The sequence below is a fragment of the Triticum aestivum genome, chromosome 5D, assembly GCF_018294505.1.
Source record: "Triticum aestivum cultivar Chinese Spring chromosome 5D, IWGSC CS RefSeq v2.1, whole genome shotgun sequence".
NCBI lineage: Eukaryota > Viridiplantae > Streptophyta > Magnoliopsida > Poales > Poaceae > Triticum > Triticum aestivum.
This window is the reverse complement of record NC_057808.1, coordinates 9,820,887-9,842,083: the sequence shown is the minus strand read 5'-3', so window position 1 is coordinate 9,842,083 and position 21,197 is coordinate 9,820,887. Positions and strand designations below refer to the sequence as shown.

The window sequence follows — 21,197 nt, the reverse complement described above, 5'->3', positions numbered from 1 at the left end:
CAATTAACGGCTTTTCGTCTTACAATCCTAAGATGCTTGTTTGTTTCATCCAATCATAGAGATAGCTCGCATAAAGAATAACTTATTTAGGAGCACTGAGTTGGTGCTCTACGTTGCATGGATACTTGGATACGTATCGGATACGCCATACGGGGATACGCCCGATACGTCAATTTTCTAAAAACACGGATACGGGGATACATTTAATATAGATATTACATATATTAATTATTAAAAATAGGGGAAAAAATAAGGAGCTTCCAGGTCAAAGAATGCCTCAGTAGGATTACCCCCTTTCTTTTCTTGCACTTGGTCCACTTTCATCAATTAGCAGTGGGATTTTCCTAGGTTTGTTGTTCCAATCAGTGCATCGACTCTCTCTTGCTCACCTCTCAATTGAATAAGAACATTGCCAGTTATGTTTTGACATGAACTCACGCCCATCTTGAGAATCTTCAGAAGGTGCGCCTTTACTATTGAGGGGATTTCACATTGAACAAGGGGTTTGAGGTATCCAAAACGTACCGCAGAAGTATCCCAGGAGTATCAAACATTATTTTCGTTTTTAAACATTACGGGATACGTATTGGGCCGTATCGGGGCAGTATCCGACAGGATACACACGCTTTCTGAAGTATCCACGCAACATAGTTGGTGCTCAGGCACCTACAGGTCATCCATCAGTGCCAAGTACTCAGCCACCAGCTCATCCACAAAGAAATCCAGCTTTTTCTGTACCCTATGAACAGACACCCCACGTGGCCTCTCTATCACCACCTTCCACTCAACCTTCTCTAGTCACCTTGTTTATCATATTTTGCATACACCCAGGGATGCTGCTTCACATTCCACTTCACACCATTGTCTAGACGGTGCATTAGGCTCTAGCATGTTACCTACTTGAGTCACTGTTCCTAGAGTCCTGTGATCACACTTCAGTTATTTTTTGTGTGCACCAGACTAGCAGGTATTCTATATCTCCCATACAGAAGACCTTGGTACTGCATGCACATTCACTGCCTTCTCTCTTTTCTGCATTCTGCTCCTCGCATTTTAATTGGTACGCCATTTTCCATATATGCAAGATGATACAGCAAATTAGTGGCTATGCATACACACTATCGACAAACTTGTGAATCAGCCACCCGGGCAATCAGCATTTATTTGTAATAACTAGTTCATGTCCATTCAGATTTTGCAGTCAACATTATGAATTTTACAAGCAAGAAAATGCATCATCCCATGAATAATTAATTTAAGTATAAACGGAAGAGTCCATTGAGTGGTTTTAATTTTGGCAAACACGATGGCCCTGCAATTGTTTGATGATATTCAGGTTCTACTCTCCATTCTGGCCCCTTATCCATATCAGCAAGCATCTCCTCCTCTCCCAGCAGTCATCTCCTTCCCACCACATTGGCTGCACTATGCCTCTCCTTGACCACAGCAGGAATCTCCTACCCCTCACTGTCTGCCCACTATCTTCACCACATCAGATGACCTTAGCAGCAGGTCAAGAAGCTGAGTATCTGAAGCCAATTTGCAATGCATATTGTCCCCTTCTATGAACTCAGAAAGTCACCCTTTGATAGCTGCCCCATTTAAAGTATGTGTATTCTCCTGGATTTGCAACCCAGTTTACAGTACTGCCCCTTGTACACCTGTTTATCATCTCGAATGGTGATGTATGAGTTACAGTAATCTCTAATCTACATCCTTTCCGCAATAGAAGCCACAAACACATGGAACAGAAAACAAATGTAAGGACCTATCTGCACCAATCTCAGGTCACATTTCTTCCGTTGAAACGGCCATGCGTTCATACTCATGTAGACATTTACCAGCAAAATTGCAAGATTTAAATAGACCTCTGAATTCTGGTACATATCATGTTCATAGGATATGTTATAGATTAGTACCGCTTTGATGTAGCAATTTTGATATAAATTGAACATTTATGTCCTCTTGTTGCTGATCGTCTGTAAAAAAGGACTAAACATCTTAAGATTCTTTTGAGATACACTTTCTCTACGTTCCAAAGTGTACTTCTAACCTTCTTTTTCCTTGTCAAGAAGTGCTGTTTAAATTTGTCATTGTTTTCTATTGCATACCATTGGTCCGGTGAGTGAAACCAACGCAAATAGACATCATTTGCTAAGCCTTTTACTTTGAAGAATCGCTGAGCTGTCTTGTTGTGATTGATACATAATAAATCAATTTTGGTTTTGGTGACAGGCCGTTGCTACTATGGAAAGGGAACCGCGAGGAAGATTGTGTATCCAGATTCAGTAGACTTTCTTGAGTGTGATCATGATATTACCCCCGATGGAACCGAGCACACGGACGGGATGCTGGACGTGGATTTAATGTTTGATTTTAGGAGTGACGCCCAGTTTGCAGACGATATGAGGGAGTACTGTGAGCATCAAAAAAAGTTGTTGCAGGAGGGCGATGAGTATTAACCTTATTAGGCCTGATGTAGAAATACTACTCCCTCTAATCCATATTAATTGTCGCCAGACTTAGTACGACTTTTAGGGCGATGAGTATTAATTTCAAGAGCGGGAGGAACTAGTAGTATTAGGTCTTGAACCTTATTAAGCCTGATGTAGAAATATTACTCCCTCCGATTCCATATTAATTGTCACCAGCTTAGTAACAACTTTTGTACTTAAAGTTATACTAAGTCGACGATTAATATGGATCGAAGGGAGTAGTAAATCAAGCTTGTTATAATACTGTTGTATTTTGTATTCCGTCTTGCCTGAACCTTTGTTGTTATCTGCCACTATGTAATCACCCGAGAAATTTGATTGGTCATCAGAGGTTCAGTTTATTTCCTTTCGTCCGTAACAGATTTCTACTCTTTCTGTAAACAAATATATTAGTGACATAAAATGTCTTATATTTGCTTACAGAGGGAGTACCAAATTTGTTGGACGGTGTGCCCTGTCCAAAGAGTAGAACTTCCCGGCCGCATGCTTCTTGAATGATTAGTTAGGGGCCACTCACATTTCTGTGATATAAAAAAGTATATGAGCAACGGTTAGACCCAATCTTAGCATCGTCGCTTCTGCAGTAAGAGCATCAAAACCCTATGAACTTCCCAACAGCTATGAACTTCGCCATTCAGCAATATTTCTGATTTTTGTTCCATTCATGTCAAGGCGCGCCCGTGCTTGCGTCCTTTGAGTATGTCACTAGGTGGCAAAACTGCTAGTATATATCATGAAACTTTGTATTCTTTCATATCCAAAAATGTTTATGTTATTCTCAAGCTTACTTTCAGAAGAAACTTTGATGAAAAATGATGAAGCTCTGGTTTGAACTTGAAGAAATTGCCAAGAGCATCTCTTTTACTGACTCTAGTGAATTTTCTTATCCGGCAACATGAAAGTTCAAGCCAATACTCATCTAGCTCTCTCTATGCGATCACCAACTTTAGAGGGGTAGTTCCTGCCTTTCCTGCCATCTGACTGGAAATTAGTAGCCCCCCCCCCTCCCCTCCCCAAGGATTCATGATTTGAGTAAAATATTGGACATCCCTCGCGTCATCTCCTCCAGGGTGACGGGCTCAACCCCTAGCGCCCGCTGCCGCTACCCCCTCCTCCCTCCCCTCTCCCATCGCCGTCCCTAGAGGTGCCCGCCGGGAAAGCCTATGCGTCGCCAGTGAAGGGGATGGCGGGGATTTGGCGTCCGGCACCCGTGGCACGGTTGTCTGTAGGGCCAGTGCACGACAGCACGAGATTTTTCTCCTGCGGATGCTCCTCCCGGCGGCGCTTCGTGACATTGCAGGGATGGCGGACTCGGTAGGGGTGTGACCGATCTATGATGCAAGGGCTCAAAGAAGCGGCTCCTGGCACAATGCTAGTGGCGTAGCCTTTGTAGGGAAGAAAACTAGTTCTGCATGGCTGCGTGTAGGCGTAAAAAGCGATTAGTTTTTTTTCCCGAGAAAATAGTGGTCAGATTTTTCTTTTTTGAGGGGTATCAAGCCACATGAAGTGAAATACAAAAAGGATCATGAGGTTGGACCAATCAAACATGTCACCCCTGAACAAGAGAATGAGAAAACTCGACTAACCTATTGGCATCTATATTGGCGGCACAACCCTCATAAGTAAAGATACAACAAAAAGTAACATTGCCCTGTGATTTATTTCGGTGATGACGTTGCCATATACTCCATTGCACCGTCTCGCAATATCGTTCACAATCTGATGCAACGATGAAACTTTTTATGTGTTCGTAGGGAGTATTTGTTTTGAAACATTTTTTTAGAAAACAGAGGGAAAACGTTGTGGGCCGGCGTGCAGTACCGAGCCTGGGCCACGGAGGGGGGGAGTGGCCCTATGCAAGAGCACTGCTGGCCCACTTTGCTCGATCGAACTAGCCCTCCAAAAAAAAGCTCGATCGAACCCTAACAAATAAGGGGTCACTCGCAAGACTTCTCTCCCGTCGTCCATCCCTCAACTCCGGCGGCGGCCGCCACCAAGTCAGATCCTCCCTCTCCGGCGGCGGATTTCTCTGCGCGGCGGCCAGTACGGTAGCTATTATGTTGCCCAGCCCGCGCGGATCTAGTTTATGTGTCGGTTACTTTTCGTTCGTTTTTGTTTGCCCTGCCCCTGCCCCTGCGTGGCCGTGGGAGTAACTGGTTGGTTGGTTGGTAGAACTCCTGTCATGCGTAGCGACTTCACTCAATCTGTTCGATGCTTTGCTGCATTTATTACACTCAATTCACTGTGAGCATTTATGGCTTTGCCGGAACCAGCTTTGGGCTGAATTTGTCTAGCACGAGTAGTCGTCTTCGTGAGATCTTATTGACTCTGATTGAATGCTGCATCCACTGTTTTAGATGTCGAGCAAGAGCAAGAAAGGATCTCCTCTGAGCAAGAAAAGATCTCTTGCTGAGTCTGGCGAAAGTTCTAAGCCAAAAAAGAGTAGGCGGGGCCCCGATCCCTTGGACACCATTAGGTTTCGTCCACTAAAAGATGGACCGATGATTACTGCAGATCTGGTGGAATGTTATACACGTCAGTTTGGTCAGGTGAGTGTTTCCTTTTTATTCTTTATCAATATATGTATGTATGAATGTTGTAATGCGCTAACACTTTAATTTTGTAGGATCTTTTCATGAAAGTGAACAAGAAGGAACGCTATATTGATGTGCGGTTTGCGGATAAGAAGTCTGCAGACAGTGTTAAACGAAATTTTCAAGTTACTTGGCAGATGCCTCCTTTCGACATGGTTTTGACAAATACCATTGATGGGTCTCAGATAATTAGTAAGTCCCCTGGTTTCTCAATAGATATCACAAGGCTGTTTTAAATGCTGCTACTAAGATTTGTTAAATTAGAATTCTGTACATGCACTACATCAAAGCTTGTTTTTACGCTAACGGCTAAGGGTCTCATACTTTTCAACGGCTAGTTCTGTATTTAATTGCACATGCCTGGTACATCAGAGCTGCTTAGGCCTTGGTGTTAGTCATGTTTTTAGCATAAGAAGAGTGAAGTGATGTGTATCATGCAAAACTGATGTTATCGTTTCCTGGAATCTTTTGTTTTTGTCCTTGCCGCAAACTTTGCTTGAGGCGATAAACAAAATCAAATTTTGAAGCATTCTTCACCTACCGTTTATAATGCACACAAAGAAATTTCACTGATGACCAAGAATTATTTCGTTGTACATGAAAAAAAATTCAACTTTGTAGTCATAAAAGTAACCAACCTTATAATGTAAAAAAAGAAGAAGCAAATACAACCTTATAGCACCATCCCCAAAAGAATCTAATAAGCGTGCAGCAAAGTGCTAGTAGCTTATAAAGTTACCTTAGGAAATCAAAATGATCTATATTCCTAACAATGATTTGACATTCATGCTCGTACAGGATCAGTACATGATACGTATTTGAAAATTTTATGATGCTACTATAGTCGAGCATTCTGCTATTTGCTACATAATTGGCATTTGTCCATGATGATGGCGCATGTATTCCGCAACATGCAGGTCTGATGGTTTTTTTTTCCTTGGTTTAATTTGATTCTGCAATATTTTATCTTGAAGCATGCCACTGTAAAATGTAAATTCAAGTACTTCAAAATATGCCATTGCGTACCATTTTAGAATATTTGCAAGAAATATGTACATATCTGATTTCGTGATTTTCAGAGACAAAAATGCCCTTGACCAACCATATCAGCTACTCATGATCCCTATCTTTTTCTCTGATGCGCTCAAAGGCTTGTGGTAATGATTAATAAATAATGCTAACAAGGTCATGATGTTATGCAGCCCCTGGAGAAGTTAAAATGTACCAGCCTCCCCGTGATCTTGATCATGATAATACACAGGTAGGTACATGGTACCATTTTCTCTCATTCAAAATGGGCATTTTCTATCATTGGCCGAAGCTTTATCTCTGTTTTTGTTTCTCTGCAGCCAAGTGTTCCCCTGTGTTGGAACAACCCACACCCTGTTACATTTGAATTTCCTGAGAAGAAGGATGAAGAGGCTGATGAGGCAAGTCCAGCGGCTGATGAGTCAAGTCCAGCGGCTGATTTGCCTCCTCGGGTGCAGAAGCCTAAAACTACTAAGCCACGTCGTCAGCCTCGGGTGATAGCCAAGTATCCTCCAACTGCTCAGCCACCTCCTCCATCTTCACGCCCTCCCTTCCGTGAACCTAAGTGGCCGACTCCACCTCCACATATTACTGCATGACCTACATTCTGTAGTAGTACTACACCCTACGGGGCAATTATATTTGGATGTAGGCATTCGAGGCATTTGCATTGAATTTACTTCAATGCCAAATATCTCGAGACATTGATATTGAGCTTCAATGCTAATTTTTGTATTTGGATGTTCATTAACTTATAAATTGGAATCTAATGGGAGCAACAACTCTAATTCTTGTTTGGTTGGACAAATCGTAGAATTAGAAAGTTTTGCAAGTATGAACCGTTCTTTGTTTTTTTTAGAAAGTTTTGCAAGCAATTCTTTGTTGCACATGTTTTAAAATGAAATCCGCACAACATGTGCATCTATTTGAATGATTATATATTATAAAAAGTTAAAAAACAAATATTGAAAATGTCCACAACAGTAGTAATGCTCCAAAAAATGGCCTGACAAACTTGTGTAACAACAACAATAATGTGGTAGACTTGGCATCAACTTAAGGGCAATTCCAACGCGGATCACCAAGCTGCCCTTGAACTACGTTTTTGTCATCCAACATTGTCCCTCAAACGTCTTCATCCCACAAACCGGTACCAAACCCGTGGAGGTTTGCGGGTGTCTGGACTCTTGCCCCATTAGCGTCCAACTACAAGTGCCACCTGAAACCCTTCCTGCACCTTCTGCTCTAGAACACGTTACTGTACGACTATAGGGGCCACCGGAAACCCTTCCTGCACCTCCCGCTCCGGAAACCTCACTGCACAGCCGGTTTGCGGACGTCCGGACTCATGCCACGTTTGTGTCCAACTACAAGGGGCCACCCAAAATCCTTCCCGCACCTTTTGCTATAGAAACCTCACTGCACAACCATGCCGCTTAGAGCACCCAAAAAACCTACTACAATCGTTGCGCCGCATTGAAGCGGCGTCGGTATGCCTGCCCTGGCTATTTAAGCAGGTCGGCCGAATCAACCAACCCCATCTCCTCTCATGTCCTCACACCGAAGCCTCTCCTCTCCTCACACCGTCTCATCTCCTCTCCTCACACCGTCGCCTCGCCTATCCTCTCCTCTGCACACCGCGATGAGCAAGTCTGATAGTAGATGGTTCTCGGCACCGGTCGGTGGAACCGGTGGAGGGAGCTCTAGATCGTGGTGTCACCGCACGCAGTCTACGGGTCGTCATCCTCCAACACTCCATCGGTGAAGTAGGAAATCGTGCTCTCCTAGGACAGCGAGGACAAGCAACAACCGCCGCTCCTCCTCAAGGCGACTCAGACCTATGAGGAGTTCCAGGGATGATGGAAGTTGCGCTGCAGAAAGAGGCACCACCATCAACGGTCGCCGTGAAGGGACGTGCCCTCCCTGGTGTTGGAGTCCTAGATTAGGGGGGTGTTTCCACGCCAGCCCGCCGGTTATGGGCCGGGCCAAGGATCCACCAATGATTGATGAACACAAGCGGGTCTGTGGACACTTTTTTGGATGCAAACTCTCCTTCTCTGGACTATAATGATTTGCCTATTACCATGCTCTGGAGCTTGGACCGTCTGATATGCTTGTGAACACGGCCACTTTCCACGAAGCGTCGCCAAGTGGGACGAAGGAGGGACCGTTAAACACTGCTTAGTTGGATTCTGTCCTTTGCTATATTTCTTTTGTCTTGTCTGCATGCCGAACTCCTTTTGTGCTTCTGTTAGTTCGTATTCGTGTAATGGCTACTCATGTTTGGAATTTCTTATGTTAGAATGTTCGTGGTTTGAATCCTGAACCTAAGTAGAAACAAAATAGATGATTGTGGTTTCTCTATTGTGTGTCTTCAAGAGTCAAAAAGGGAGATTTTTGACCATTATTTTATTCGAAGTTGTTGTCCCATGAGATTTGATAAATATGAGCATTATTTGCAAAAAAAGAAAGATAAATACACCACTGCAGGATGGTCCAAACGCGACACTACGATCAGAGACCCTTCGACGAAATTGTGTGCGATGCCATAATCGCAAACGGTGATGTAAAAAAACTCGTCAAAAAAGGTGCAAAACGTTTGCGATGACGGATGCATCAAACACGGTTCAGATTTTAGTTGCGTGTGCGATGAAAGGCATACGGTTCAGTTCAATTAACTGTTTGGGATGAGGAGGAACAAAAGAAGCGTGCAGCCAGAGGCGTGTGCGATATATAACATACGGTTCACTAGGATGAACTGTGTGTGATTAGGCAACACAATGGAAACGGTTCAACTGAACAAGATGTGTGTGATACGCGGCAAACAGGTCCGTAATCAGAAATGTGTGCAAAGACCAATAATAACACAGACAATTGCTGCTAATAAGCCGTGTGATTTGCTCTGTCTACAGTAGAATAACTGAAATAAACATCCAATTACATAAGTGACTATACAGATCATTCACACACACCTCAGTAAACAATTGCATGCATTCTAAAGTAGGAGAAACGACCGTCTAGTCATTTACTTCTTGTGACGCCCCCGCCACTGCTACGTGGCTCGATCCTTCGTCTGGGTCAAGAAGAAGACAGTTCCTCATGTCAACGATCCGCCTGTACATTTCGTAGCTTGTGTACACGTCCATGGCTGCGTACTTGACATGTTTTTCATCCAGTCTCTCATGCCACACACTGTGCCAGGCGCTCCTGTCCTTATTGCTCTCGTTCTTCATCTTCATGTAGTAGGGGTCGATGAAGGCCGAGGCGAGGTCAACCAGGGAGTTCAGTTTGTTTTTGTCGCTGCCCTAGACCTTGTATTTGCTCTGAACGTTGACAAGATTCGGGCATTTCAAGTCCGAAACCTTGAGCGCTTTTAGATCGTTGGTGGTGTCCACCGCAGCGAAAATGTAGTCAGAGCTGTTGATAAACTCGGAGAAACACTCGCAAGGCGTTGTGGCCAGGTGGTAGTGGTAGACGAGGACGTCATGTGTCACGCACAACTGGGCGACGACAACCTTCTGATCGTGCCCGGCACGACCCATGGTGTACTCGAGGTCGAAGCCGACCACTCACTAGTAGAAAAAGGGCCATTTGTCCCGGTTCATAAGGCCCATCTGTCCCGGTTGGGGAACCGGGACTAAAGGGTCGTTACTAATGCCTAGGCCTTTAGTCCCGGTTCTTATACTAACCGCGACAGATGGGCCTCCACGTGGCCGGTGCTGCGAGCCCAGGCAGGAGGCCCTTTAGTCCCGGTTGGTGGCACCAACCGGGACCAATAGTCAGCTGTTCAGGGGCTAGGGTTTTTGTTTTTTTTCTTCTGAAAGGGGGGTGGATTTGGGGGTTTTGTATGGTTAATTAAGGTGTTTCATATATTGTGTTAGGTAGCTAATTAATTAATAGAGAGAAGTTCCTCTCTTATCTCCGTGCTTGGTCGACGCTACGTACTATACATAGAGAGGCCCTCGACACGCTAGCTAGTAAGAAAATGAAGGAAACCATTAAGTACAGAAGTTCGTCATGCATACCGAGAGAAGTGATCGACCTCTCCTTCTCCGAGAGATTGGTCGAACAACATGTTTTCGTATTATCTATCCGACGCTACTGGCTACATACATATACAATATGTAAGATCTCTTACAATCCCCTAGCATTTGAACTCAACTTCCACATGGTATTCTCCGGCTTTATTGATGACGTGGTCAAGAAAGAATCCCGCCAATTCCTCTTGAATTGCTTTCATGCGATCTTTTGGTAGGAGTTCATTCCACATCTGCCATGTCTAATTTGAAGAAGGGGGTTAATACATATATATGAATGAAACTCAACCGAAATGATGGTGTAATAAAATGAAATTGTGAATATTATTGCTTACGCACTTCATATTGTATTTTAGAGTAGCCCCGCTTATTTTTCAAAGTCGCGTTGTAGATGAACTCGCACACGTAGTATCCACAGTAATCATTCCCTTATTCCTGCCACAAGCACTTTACGAGAAATAGAGGTCAACCAAACTGATAATGAAGCATTATAAATGGCATTGATGAAAGTAGCTAGAATCAACGGGAGATGCGCGCAACTAGCTAGCTAGTAGTACTTACTTTCGGGTATGTATATCGCAGCTCCTTCGGCAGTCCCGGAGCTTCTGCGGTGAACTGTTTCCAAACCCTGCAAGATAAAGAAAATAATTATTACTTGAGATATCAGGAAATGAACAAAAAGTTGCCGATATGGTGCGATAATGATCGATTGAACTTACTTGTTGAGAATTTTAGTCATGTCCGCATAGGTCTCGGGATCTTTTCGTCTCGAGTCTAAGACGGTTACTAGTCCCCGCTCAAGCTTAATCTCCAGGAGAATATAGTGGAAGCTGCGCATGCATGCATAACTCATCAATTACATTACTATAACCTCGCTCGAGTAATAAGGGAAACCGAATATGCACACGACAGTAACACTCACTTGAAGTTGTAAGGAAAGAGTATTAAATCTTTGTTTTGATTTATTAACAATGATTTGAGCAAGTTGGCCTCGGCCTCTTCGGCCCTCTTTTTAACCTGAAATTCATCTATGAGATTTGTGTTAATGAACCCAATATCATAGATTTCTGCTTTTCTGCACTCGACGGTCTTCAATCGGCATAATATAGTGAGGATAATTATAAATACATGCAATGAAAGAGCTGAGCTATATATAGAGACTTAATGACAGAAGTAGTACTTACATACAGTACCAAGTGACCGTTAATTTATCGAGGGCCTTTTGATTGAAGAACTGGAAGAACTCCTCAAATGGAACAGTCAACAGATCAATTCCAACGAGGTCGTGCTCCTCTTTAACTCTCAGATACAAAGTATCCGTCCCCCCAGACTCTCTGCAGGTTTTCATGTACCAATTATGGAATCTTCGCATCATCGTTGTTAGAGATTTTTCATCTTTGACGAGAGGCTTCCCGTACTCGTATCTGTGTTCGTCCACCTCCAAGAAATCATAATGTACATCGTCGGGCAGGTAATCTCCAAGATTGCTATAACCGGGCACCATCCCCGGAGCATTAGCGACGATGTCGCTAGACACATTGAGCGGGGAGCACGATTGGTTCGCTTGTTCGCCGAGTTGGGCAATTTTTTTCCCAGCCGCTCATCGTTCTTTTAACCTTTGATCACTGACAGTACTTCCCGACTGCTCCGCTTCGAGATATGCCTTTGCAGTAATGCGCTCATAGTTGGTTTTCGGCGGAGACTTTGGTGGTTTCCTCAGGGCATCGATAGTGCGCTTTGCTTTCACCGGATCTACCTTATCCTCCAGAGGTGGATGTCTCTCTGCTTTTGCCCCTTCAAAGAAGTCCTTCACTTCTTTTTGCACGATCTTCTTGTTTTCTTCCACGGTCATCTCGTACGGTAACTTCTCTAGAGGCTTGAGAGGTGGACCGTATCTGTATTGCCTCCCGCCTCTGGCTGTACTGCTAGACGCCGGAGCAGACGGAGCGGCTGCGACTGTCTTCTTTCGTGCTTGCTTACGAGGCGGAGGAGAAGGACTACGATGCGCCGGAGCAGCCGGGGCGGCGGCGGGTCTCTTCCGCCCTTGCTCGCGAGGCGGAGAAGGTGGAGGCTAGTGGCTGCTCGGGCGCGCGGGCACAGGCGGAGAAGGAGGTGGAGTGCCGCCACGCGCCGGAGAAGGAGGCTGAGTGCCCTGATCATCACTCGCCGGAGGAGGAGGCGGTGGAGGAGGCGGAGTGCCCTGACTCGCCGGAGGAGGTGGAGGAGGCGGAGGCATCCAGTTCGGAAGGTTGATGAGCTCCTTCCGCCATAGGCATGGAGTCTTCAGACAAGAACCCAGCCGAGTCTCCCCTCCACCCGTAGGGTGGTCAAGCTAGAGGTCCTCAAATCCTTCTGTGATTTCATCCACCATCACCCTAGCATATCCTTCTGGAATCGGCCAGCAGTGAAAAGTTGCGCCAGGTTCAGGAGGTGCAACAGAGCCAACAGCCGCCTTGACTTTCAATTCCATCCACTGCGTCATAAGGTGGCAATGCTGAGACTCTGTGATATCATCTACGGGGTAGCTAGCAGGAGCCGTGAAGACAGGCTCCTGAAGCAGCTCCGTGGAAGCCACGCTGCTTCTCCGCTGAGATGGCGGGGTAGCTTCGGTGTAGGTTCGGCAGGTCGCGTGCTACGAACTGCCTCTCGTTCCTCTAGCGCTTGTACCCTTGCGTACAGCGCCTGTAGTTGGGTCAACTCCTTTTTCTTCTTCCTCTCCCGGCGTTTGTAACCGCCCGCGTCAGGAAATCCAGCCTTCCACGAAAGGGAGCCTGGCGTGCCTCGTGTCCGTCCGGGGTGCTCAGGATTCCCGAGGGCCTCTGTGAGCTCGTTGTTCTCTCTGTCCGGAACGAACGTCCCTTGCTGCGCCTTTTCGATATACTCCTAAAGCTTCTCGATGGGTGTGTTCAGCTGCTCGTCGGTCCAAACGCACTTCCCTGTTACAGGGTCCAATTTTCCCCCAACCCCGAAGAACCAAGTCCTGCAACGGTCTGGCCAGCGTCGCGTCTCTGGTTCGATCCCTTTATCAATGAGGTCATTCTCAGCCTTGTCCAACAACGGCCGGGCTTTCAGGTAGCCACCTGACCCCGTGCGATGGTGATGCTTCTTCTTTGCAGTATTTTTCTTGTTTGTTGCTGACATCTTCGCTGCTCTCTCAGATTTCTTTTTGGTGACAAATTCGGGCCACTGATCTGTGATCTTCTCAGATCGGCCGATGAATTCTGGAGTCTTGTCTTGGTCGACAAATGATGATTTCAGCTCATTCTTCCACCTCCTGAATAGCTCAGCCATCTTCTTAAGAGCATAAGCCTTGATCATTGGCTTTTTAACTGGATTCTCCGGATCCTCCTCTGTCGGGAAGGTGAAATTTTCCTGCAGCGCGGTCCAAAGATCAGCTTTCTTCCTATCGCTGACATAAGACACCTGAGACCCTTTGTCCTTAGGCTTCAACCATTGCTCGATGCTGATCGGGATCATGTCTCTCACTAGAACCCCGCACTGAGCATTAAATTTTTGCTTGGTCCGGAGGGGGTTCAATCGGTTGGCCAGCGCGATCAATTTCGATGATCGTGTACCTTTCATCCATGCGCAACTTTCTCTTTGGGCCTCGTCTGGTTACCGAAGTGTTGCTCGATCCGGAGGGCTAGAAAAGAAGAAAAAGAAGAGAGTTAATATGTGTACATACCAAAAACAATTAATGCATCAATTAGCTATAGTCAGCACATGCTTAATTAATTAATATATATACCTGGCCGGACTCCGTTCGGTCACCGGAGCCGTCATCACGGTGTCCTTCCCCCTCCATTCGCTCACCGGAGCCGTCATCACGGTGTCCTTCCTCCTCCAATGTTTGATCATCGTCGTAGTCTGCTTCTTCATCCTGTCTTTCCAGACCATCGGTGCACGTGTCGTTGAGAAACGACAAGACGGCATCACTTCCGTGTGCGATTATCTCCCCCAACACCGCTTCTTTTGCTTCGTCTCGGGGGTGCGGATCCATAGTTTCTGCAAATATTTACAACATGACAATTATTATTCAAACATGATAGATGGATATATTAGTGGCAAACGTTGAACTAGCTAGCTAAGCACAATAAGGAATCATATTAGTGGCATGGCCTCGACGCTTCTCTAGGGTTTGGGGTGGCCTCGGCAACGCTTCAAGGGTTTGGGGTGGCCTCCACAACGCTTCAAGGGTTCGGGGTGGCCTCGACGACAACGCTCTTTTAACTTGGTAAATTTGGGTGGCCTCAAGAGAGTTTGTCGATCGGGTAGGGGCGCAGCGGGAGGGGGTAGGAGACCGACATCGTTTTCTTCTAGGGTTTGGGTGTCCTCGAGAGTTTTGGTCGAGCGAGAGGGCCGGGGGGGGGGTGCTCCCGTGGTATAAGTTATCACGGTCGAGAGGGGGTATATATATCGACCGCCCCTCATGTCAATGTTATCCGGGAGGGGGTTATATCGACAACGACGACATACATACATGGGAAAATAATGTTATCGGGGAGGGGTATATCGACCCCCCCTCGTGTTGAAGTTATCGAGATAGAAGAGAAGAAGAAAAAAAATAGAATTTTCTTATTTTTTCTTCAATGTAACTTTTGCATATATGAACATACATACATAAATTATACATATATGGAAAAAATTGCTATGAACAAAAAAACATCATATATGAATATTTTGTATATACATCCATATCCATCCATCCATCCATTCATACATACATACATGGACAAAAAAATGCTATGAACAAAAACATCAGTAGAATTTTCTTATTTTTTCTTAAATGTAACTTTTTGCACTAGAACTATTTCAAATAATTCCTTTCAAATGCCACAAAATTTTTGAGAAGTCCTCTGATGCCTATAGATCATTTTTATTCAAAAACCCACTTTGGTCATTTGAAAATTTTGAGCACAACTTCCATTTTTCAATTTTGGTCCAATCTTGGCATTGAACTACAACCCTATTTTTCCTTGCTAAAAAAATTCTGAAATTTTTACATCTTGTAGTCCTTCCTACTAAACCCTTAAGTCCAGAAGGGCAGCCCCAATTTCATCTAGCAAGTCCACCAAAAAAATTCATGTAGTTTCTGTCCAGCACTAAATTTTAATAAAACTTGCACTAACAAGTTTTTCATTTTAACAAGCGAACTTGACCATCTTCACTAACATCCAAGGAGACATCATCCTGCCAAGTTTCACATAAAACAAAGTTCCCTAGCTAGCCCTAGCATTTCATCAAATACCTTGCACTGAACCAACTTCACCATCATCACATTCATGAAGGAAGAACAGAGGAGAGGGGTGGGAGGGAGGAGGGAGTACCGGCCTGTCCGGCGGGCAGTGGTGCGGCGGCGTTGACGGCAGGGTAGGGGCGTGGCGCAGCGTCGGGGTAGGGCAGGGGCGCGGTGGCGTTGGCGTCGAGGTCGAGGCAGGGGCGCACGGCGGTGTCGTCGAGGCAGGGTAGGGGCGCGACGGCGTCGGGGCGAGGCAGGGGCGCACATCGTCGACGTCGGGGCAGGGCAGGGGCACACCACGTCGGCGTCGGGGCACGGCAGGGGCGCGGCGGCATCGGGGCAGGTAGGGCGCGGCGGCGGCGTCGGGGCACGGCAGGGGCGCGGCGGCGTCGGGGCAGGCAGGGCGCGGCGACGGCGTCGGCGTCGAGGTCCGGCAGCCTGGCGGCGTCGAGGTGTTCGTCGGTGTCGAGGCGTTCGGCGGCAGAGAGGCAGATCAAAGAACTGAATGAAAAATTTCACAAGTCCAGCTTATATACACAGAGCATTGGTCCCGGTTCGTGCCTCCAACCGGTACCAATGCCACCCTTTAGTGCCGGTTGGTGCCACCAACCGGGACCAAAGGTCTCTTTTCAGCAGTCCAAAGGGCGGGAAGCGGCGGCCTTTGGTCCCTTTTGGTGGAACCAACCAGGACTAAAGGGGGGGAATTGGTTCCGGTTGGTGGGACGAACCGGTACCAATGCCCACCTTTAGTCCCGGTTGGTGCCACCAACCAGGACCGAAGGCCGCGCACAGCGGCGTGGTGGTGGGAGTTTAGTCCCACCTCGCTAGTTGAGAGGGGCGCGCAGTGGTTTATAAGCCCCACTGCTGCACCCCTCTCAAGCTCCTCTCTATTGCAGGCTTACGGGCCTAATTGTCACTGCTATGCCAGATGGGCCTACTGGGCCTTCTGCGGGCCTGAATCCTGGCCCATTGATGGGTTTCTAGTCGTATTCAGGCCGTGGTGGCCCAGTAGGTGGTAAATATTTTATTTTTTCCCAGTTTTTTTGTTTTCTTTTTTGCTTTTTTTGTTTTGTTTCTACTTACAACAAAATACTTATTTATTTTATTTTATTTTGTTTCTACTTATATATTTGCTATTAAAGTTTCTAACAAACAAAGTTCTTTATGAAAATTCTTTTTGCTTTTAATGATTTTGAACAGAAAATACTTTGATAATTTTAGTTGCATCAATTTTATATAATTTTAGTTTCATAAATTTTAGAGGTTGCTTATAATGTTTTGAACAGAAAATACTTTGATAATTTTAGTTTCATAAATTTTATTTATGTTATTAAAGTTTATTTTATTTTGTTTTCTACTTATATATTTTATTAAACTTTATATTATTTTGTTTCAAATTACTTATTTATTTTATTTTATGATAATTCTTTTTGCTATTAAATTTTCATGCATTTACTGATTATTTTATTTTGTTTCTCTTTCAAAGTATGAGGGTTTCATACGGAAACTCGTCTGTTACAAAAGGATTTCCTTTTTTTGAACTTATTTGAACTCCATAGTTTTTTCTATGTTCAAAATGCACCATTCAAAGCCACATCATCAATTTTCAACCCTTCCTGACTTCATTTGTTATTTTTCATGCATTTACTGATTTTTCAGCTATAAGACCCTGAAATTGGAAAGCATTTCAAATGATCTCTGAAAAGGTTAAAAGTTGGCATGGTATCATCATTTCACCCACATAGCATGTGCAATAAAGTAGAGAGGCTTATGGCAAAAATTGGATGCACTTCGTGTACAAAACGGACAATCTCTTTCGAAGAATCAGGGTTTCATACGAAAACTCGTCTGTTACAAAAGGATTTCATTTTTTGAACTTATTTGAACTCCATAGTTTTTTCTATGTTCAAAATGCACCATTCAAAGCCACATCATCAATTTTCAACCCTTTCTGACTTCATTTGTTATTTTTCATGCATTTACTGATTTTTTTCAGCTATAAGACCCTGAAATTGAAAAGCATTTCAAATGAACTCTGAAAAGGTTAAAAGTTGGCATGGTATCATCATTTCACCCACATAGCATGTGCAAGAAAGTAGAGAGGCTTACGGCAAAAACTGGATGCACTTCGTGTACAAAACGGACAATCTCTTTCGAAGTATCAGGGTTTCATACGGAAACTCGTCTGTTACAAAAGGATTTCATTTTTTTGAACTTATTTGAACTCCATAGTTTTTCTATGTTCAAAATGCACCATTCAAAGCCACATCATCAATTTTCAACCCTTTCTGACTTCATTTGTTATTTTTCATGCATTTACTGATTTTTTTCAGCTATAAGACCCTGAAATTGAAAAGCATTTCAAATGAACTCTTAAAAGGTTAAAAGTTGGCATGGTATCATCATTTCACCCACATAGCATGTGCAAGAAAGTAGAGAGGCTTACGGCAAAAACTGGATGCACTTCGTGTACAAAACGGACAATCTCTTTCGAAGTATCAGGGTTTCATACGGAAACTCGTCTGTTACAAAAGGATTTCATTTTTTTGAACTTATTTGAACTCCATAGTTTTTCTATGTTCAAAATGCACCATTCAAAGCCACATCATCAATTTTCAACCCTTTCTGACTTCATTTGTTATTTTTCATGCATTTACTAATTTTTTCAGCTATAAGACCCTGAAATTGAAAAGCACTACAAATGAACATGGATAGATAAGTGACCAAATTAATAGTAGTTCATCATCACATTAAAACCAAAGTACATACATAGTTCAAATTGAACAACATATAGCTCTCCAGAGCATCTAGTTAAACCATACATTGAAACTATGTAAAACCTTTCAATGCAACAACAAATGCGATCATAATCACAACTAAGGTAACAATTGATCCAACGGCATAATGATACCAAGCCTCGGTATGAATGGCATATTTTCTAATCTTTCTAATCTTCAACCGCATTGCATCCATCTTGATCTTGTGATCATCGACGACATCCGCAACATGCAACTCCAATATCATCTTCTCCTCCTCAATTTTTTTTATTTTTTCCTTCAAGAAATTGTTTTCTTCTTCGACTAAATTTAACCTCTCGACAATAGGGTCGGTTGGAATTTCTGGTTCAACCACCTCCTACATAAATAAAATCTATGTCACGTTGGTCGGCATAATTGTCATAAACAATAAATGAACCAAATAGTTATAAAAAGATAATATATACCACATCTGAATCATAGACAGGACGAGGGCCGACGGGGGCGGATACCAGAACCATTGCACTATATAATAACAAGGAATAATAAAAGTAAGAAAATTAGACAAGTATCTATCTCAAGTAAGAATTTTTTTCTTTCAGAAAGAAGATAAGAACAAGAGGCTCACCACGGTGGTGCTGGCGACGAGATCGGCGCGGGCGATCGACGGCGGTGAAGACGGAGACGGGACGTGACGGACCGTTAAACCTAGAAAAATCTCGGGGAAAATGGAGCTCGGAGGTCGAGTTTCGAGAGAAGAAATATTAACTAGTGTGGCTCGGACATTTCATCGAACACCTCATGTGCATAGGAGGTGAGCTAGAACACCCAAATGCCCTCCCCTCGCCGGCCAGCAAAAAACAGAGCAGGGTGGAGTGCTCTGCTCGCTGGCGATGGGCTATATATAGGCAAATCATTTGTCCCGGTTCGTGGCTGGAACCGGGACCAATGGTTATGGGCCAGGAGCGAGGCCCATTGGTCCCGGTTCATTCCTAGAACCGGGACAAATGGGTCCAAACGAACCGGGACCAAAGCCCGCGAGGCCCCGGCCGGCCACCTGGGCTCACGAACCGGGACGAATGCACCCGTTGGTCCCGGTTCTTATAAGAACTGGGACTAATGGGCTGGCCAGGCCCGAACGAAAGCCCATTTTTCTACTAGTAACTTGGTACTTGTCCTCGGCAAGGAACTGCTCCATAATTTGGATGGAGCTCTCCACCGAGACCGGATCGTTCGTGTAGACCACCGAGAGATCCTTCCCCCTCACGTGGGTGTCCACGACGTGTTGCGTGGTGAACTGCCCGCCGTTGTCGTCGTCGGCCGCTGGGAGCGCCATTGGAGCCACTGGGAGCGCCATTGGAATCGCTGGATGTCCTCTCTGTATGTGTCCTCGTGGGTGTGCTTATTGTGTCGTGTGAGACGAGAGATGAAGGTAAATGGCCGCTGGAATAAAAGGGGGCCGGGCGGCGTGGATTCTCGGCGCGTCCGCATGGCAGTTTTTGCAGCGGGTAACTGCATCGTCGCGCCGCGCCCGGCGCAACCACATGCACACGAACGTGCGTGATCATGCGCCGGCCCCAAACACTGGCAGCGCGCGTGGAGGGACGAGGGCAGAGCACCCGGAGGGACACGACAGCAGAGCGCACGCGGTGGCCGCCTGAACCGCAAGCAACCACACACATAAAGCAGTTGAACACGCAGGAAATTGTCGCCTACAAGCCGGCCGACAGTTGCGTCGCTGCGTAGAGAGCGGCTGTGTGCTACCACCTCCGTCAAGTCTATAGTCCCCTTATATTCTGTGCCATACTTTGCCCTCAAATTTAACCAACAAAATGTTAATGCATTTTATAAAAATTATATAATTGGAAACTATGTTCAAATACGAATCCAACTATATAATCTTTGGCGACATGCATTCGTATTTTATTAGTTAAATCATACTTATAAAACAGGACGCGGTATAGTAGGTAATTAAATCACAAACATTTTTTTATTAACCGTATGTGTACGTGGCCTTTCGTCCTCCTCTCGCACATCTTGTCACCCCGCTGCCACAGACGGCTTACAGCGCAAGCTTGCGCAGCGCGTGGGGGCGTTCTTTCGGCCAAACGGTGGCGCCAATGAATCATCGGTGAGCCCGTTCCCGCGCAACCTCGCAGGTTCCCACGCAAGCTTCCCGCCCGACTCGGTGAAATCCCCCAAAATCCCAATGCTTACCGGCCTGCTATAAAAACCCTCACGGTCGGCGAGTCCTGCGTCGCATTTTCCCCTCCCTCCCTGTAGCTTATCTCGTCTGCTTCTCCCATAATCGCCAATGGCACCGGTCCGTCGTCGTCGCTCAGCCACTCCGCTGTCATCAGAGGACAGCTCCAGCTGGGAGGCTACACCGCGGCGGCGGCGCAGTCTCCGGCGTGGTGTAGTGCGCGTGGCGTCCCTGTTGGGTGTGCGCGGAACACCCATCACACGCTCCGCCGCCGCAGCCCGTCGGCAGCTGTTGCCGGCCGCCATTGCCGCCACACCACCGTCGAAAGCCAGGGCCATCGCCTGCTCCGCCGTCGCGGCCCGAAGGCAGGAGGTGGCCGTCGTGGCCGCCACCCCACTGCCGGCCACCATGGCCATCAGCCACTCCGGCACCGCGGCCCGAAGGCGGGAGGTGGTGGTCGTGGCTGCCACCCCGTCGTCGGCCGCCGTGGCCGTCAGCCCACCATCGACCGCCGGGGTCATCACCCGCTCCGCCACCGCCGCCCGAAGGCGGGAGGCAGAGGTGGATGCCCGCACGTGCGTCAGCGACCTTGCGTGCTACGCTGAGTTCCTGCGGGAGGAGGAGGAGCGCCTCGTCGAGCACGCAAAGAGCCTTACCGCCGCCATGGTCGCGGCACACGCCGCCTCAGAGCGCGAGGAATTAGGAGATCTACGAGGAGAACCACCGCTTTGAGAGGGGTCGTCTGGAGCGGCAGAGGGCATTCGAGGTTAGCATCGCTGAAGCTGCAATAGAGGCAGGCACCGTATTGCGGTTGCCCAGCTCGTCGGTAGGCTCCCCCTCCTCT

General features: G+C 46.0%; 2 protein-coding genes across 3 annotated transcripts in view; both read left to right on the top strand.

Moving 5' to 3' along the window:
* The window catches only part of LOC123119103 (uncharacterized), a 5,470-nt gene extending 2,647 nt beyond the window's left edge, over positions 1–2,823 (top strand). The window contains exon 3 of the mRNA XM_044538779.1: positions 2,236–2,823. Coding sequence (XP_044394714.1) covers positions 2,236–2,462 — 227 coding nt within the window. The 3' untranslated portion in view covers positions 2,463–2,823. The remainder of the gene's footprint in view (positions 1–2,235) is intronic.
* Positions 2,824–4,429: 1,606 nt separating this feature from the next.
* On the top strand, positions 4,430–6,900 carry LOC123119102 (RE1-silencing transcription factor; the record flags this gene model as incomplete). 2 transcript variants are annotated; one of them, XM_044538778.1, is given in 5 exon segments in its annotated part: positions 4,430–4,538; positions 4,853–5,044; positions 5,122–5,281; positions 6,292–6,350; positions 6,439–6,900. In XM_044538778.1, coding segments are annotated over 5 exon segments (799 nt in total), but the record flags the coding sequence as incomplete, so codon positions are not given.
* Between the last annotated feature and the right edge of the window lie 14,297 nt (positions 6,901–21,197).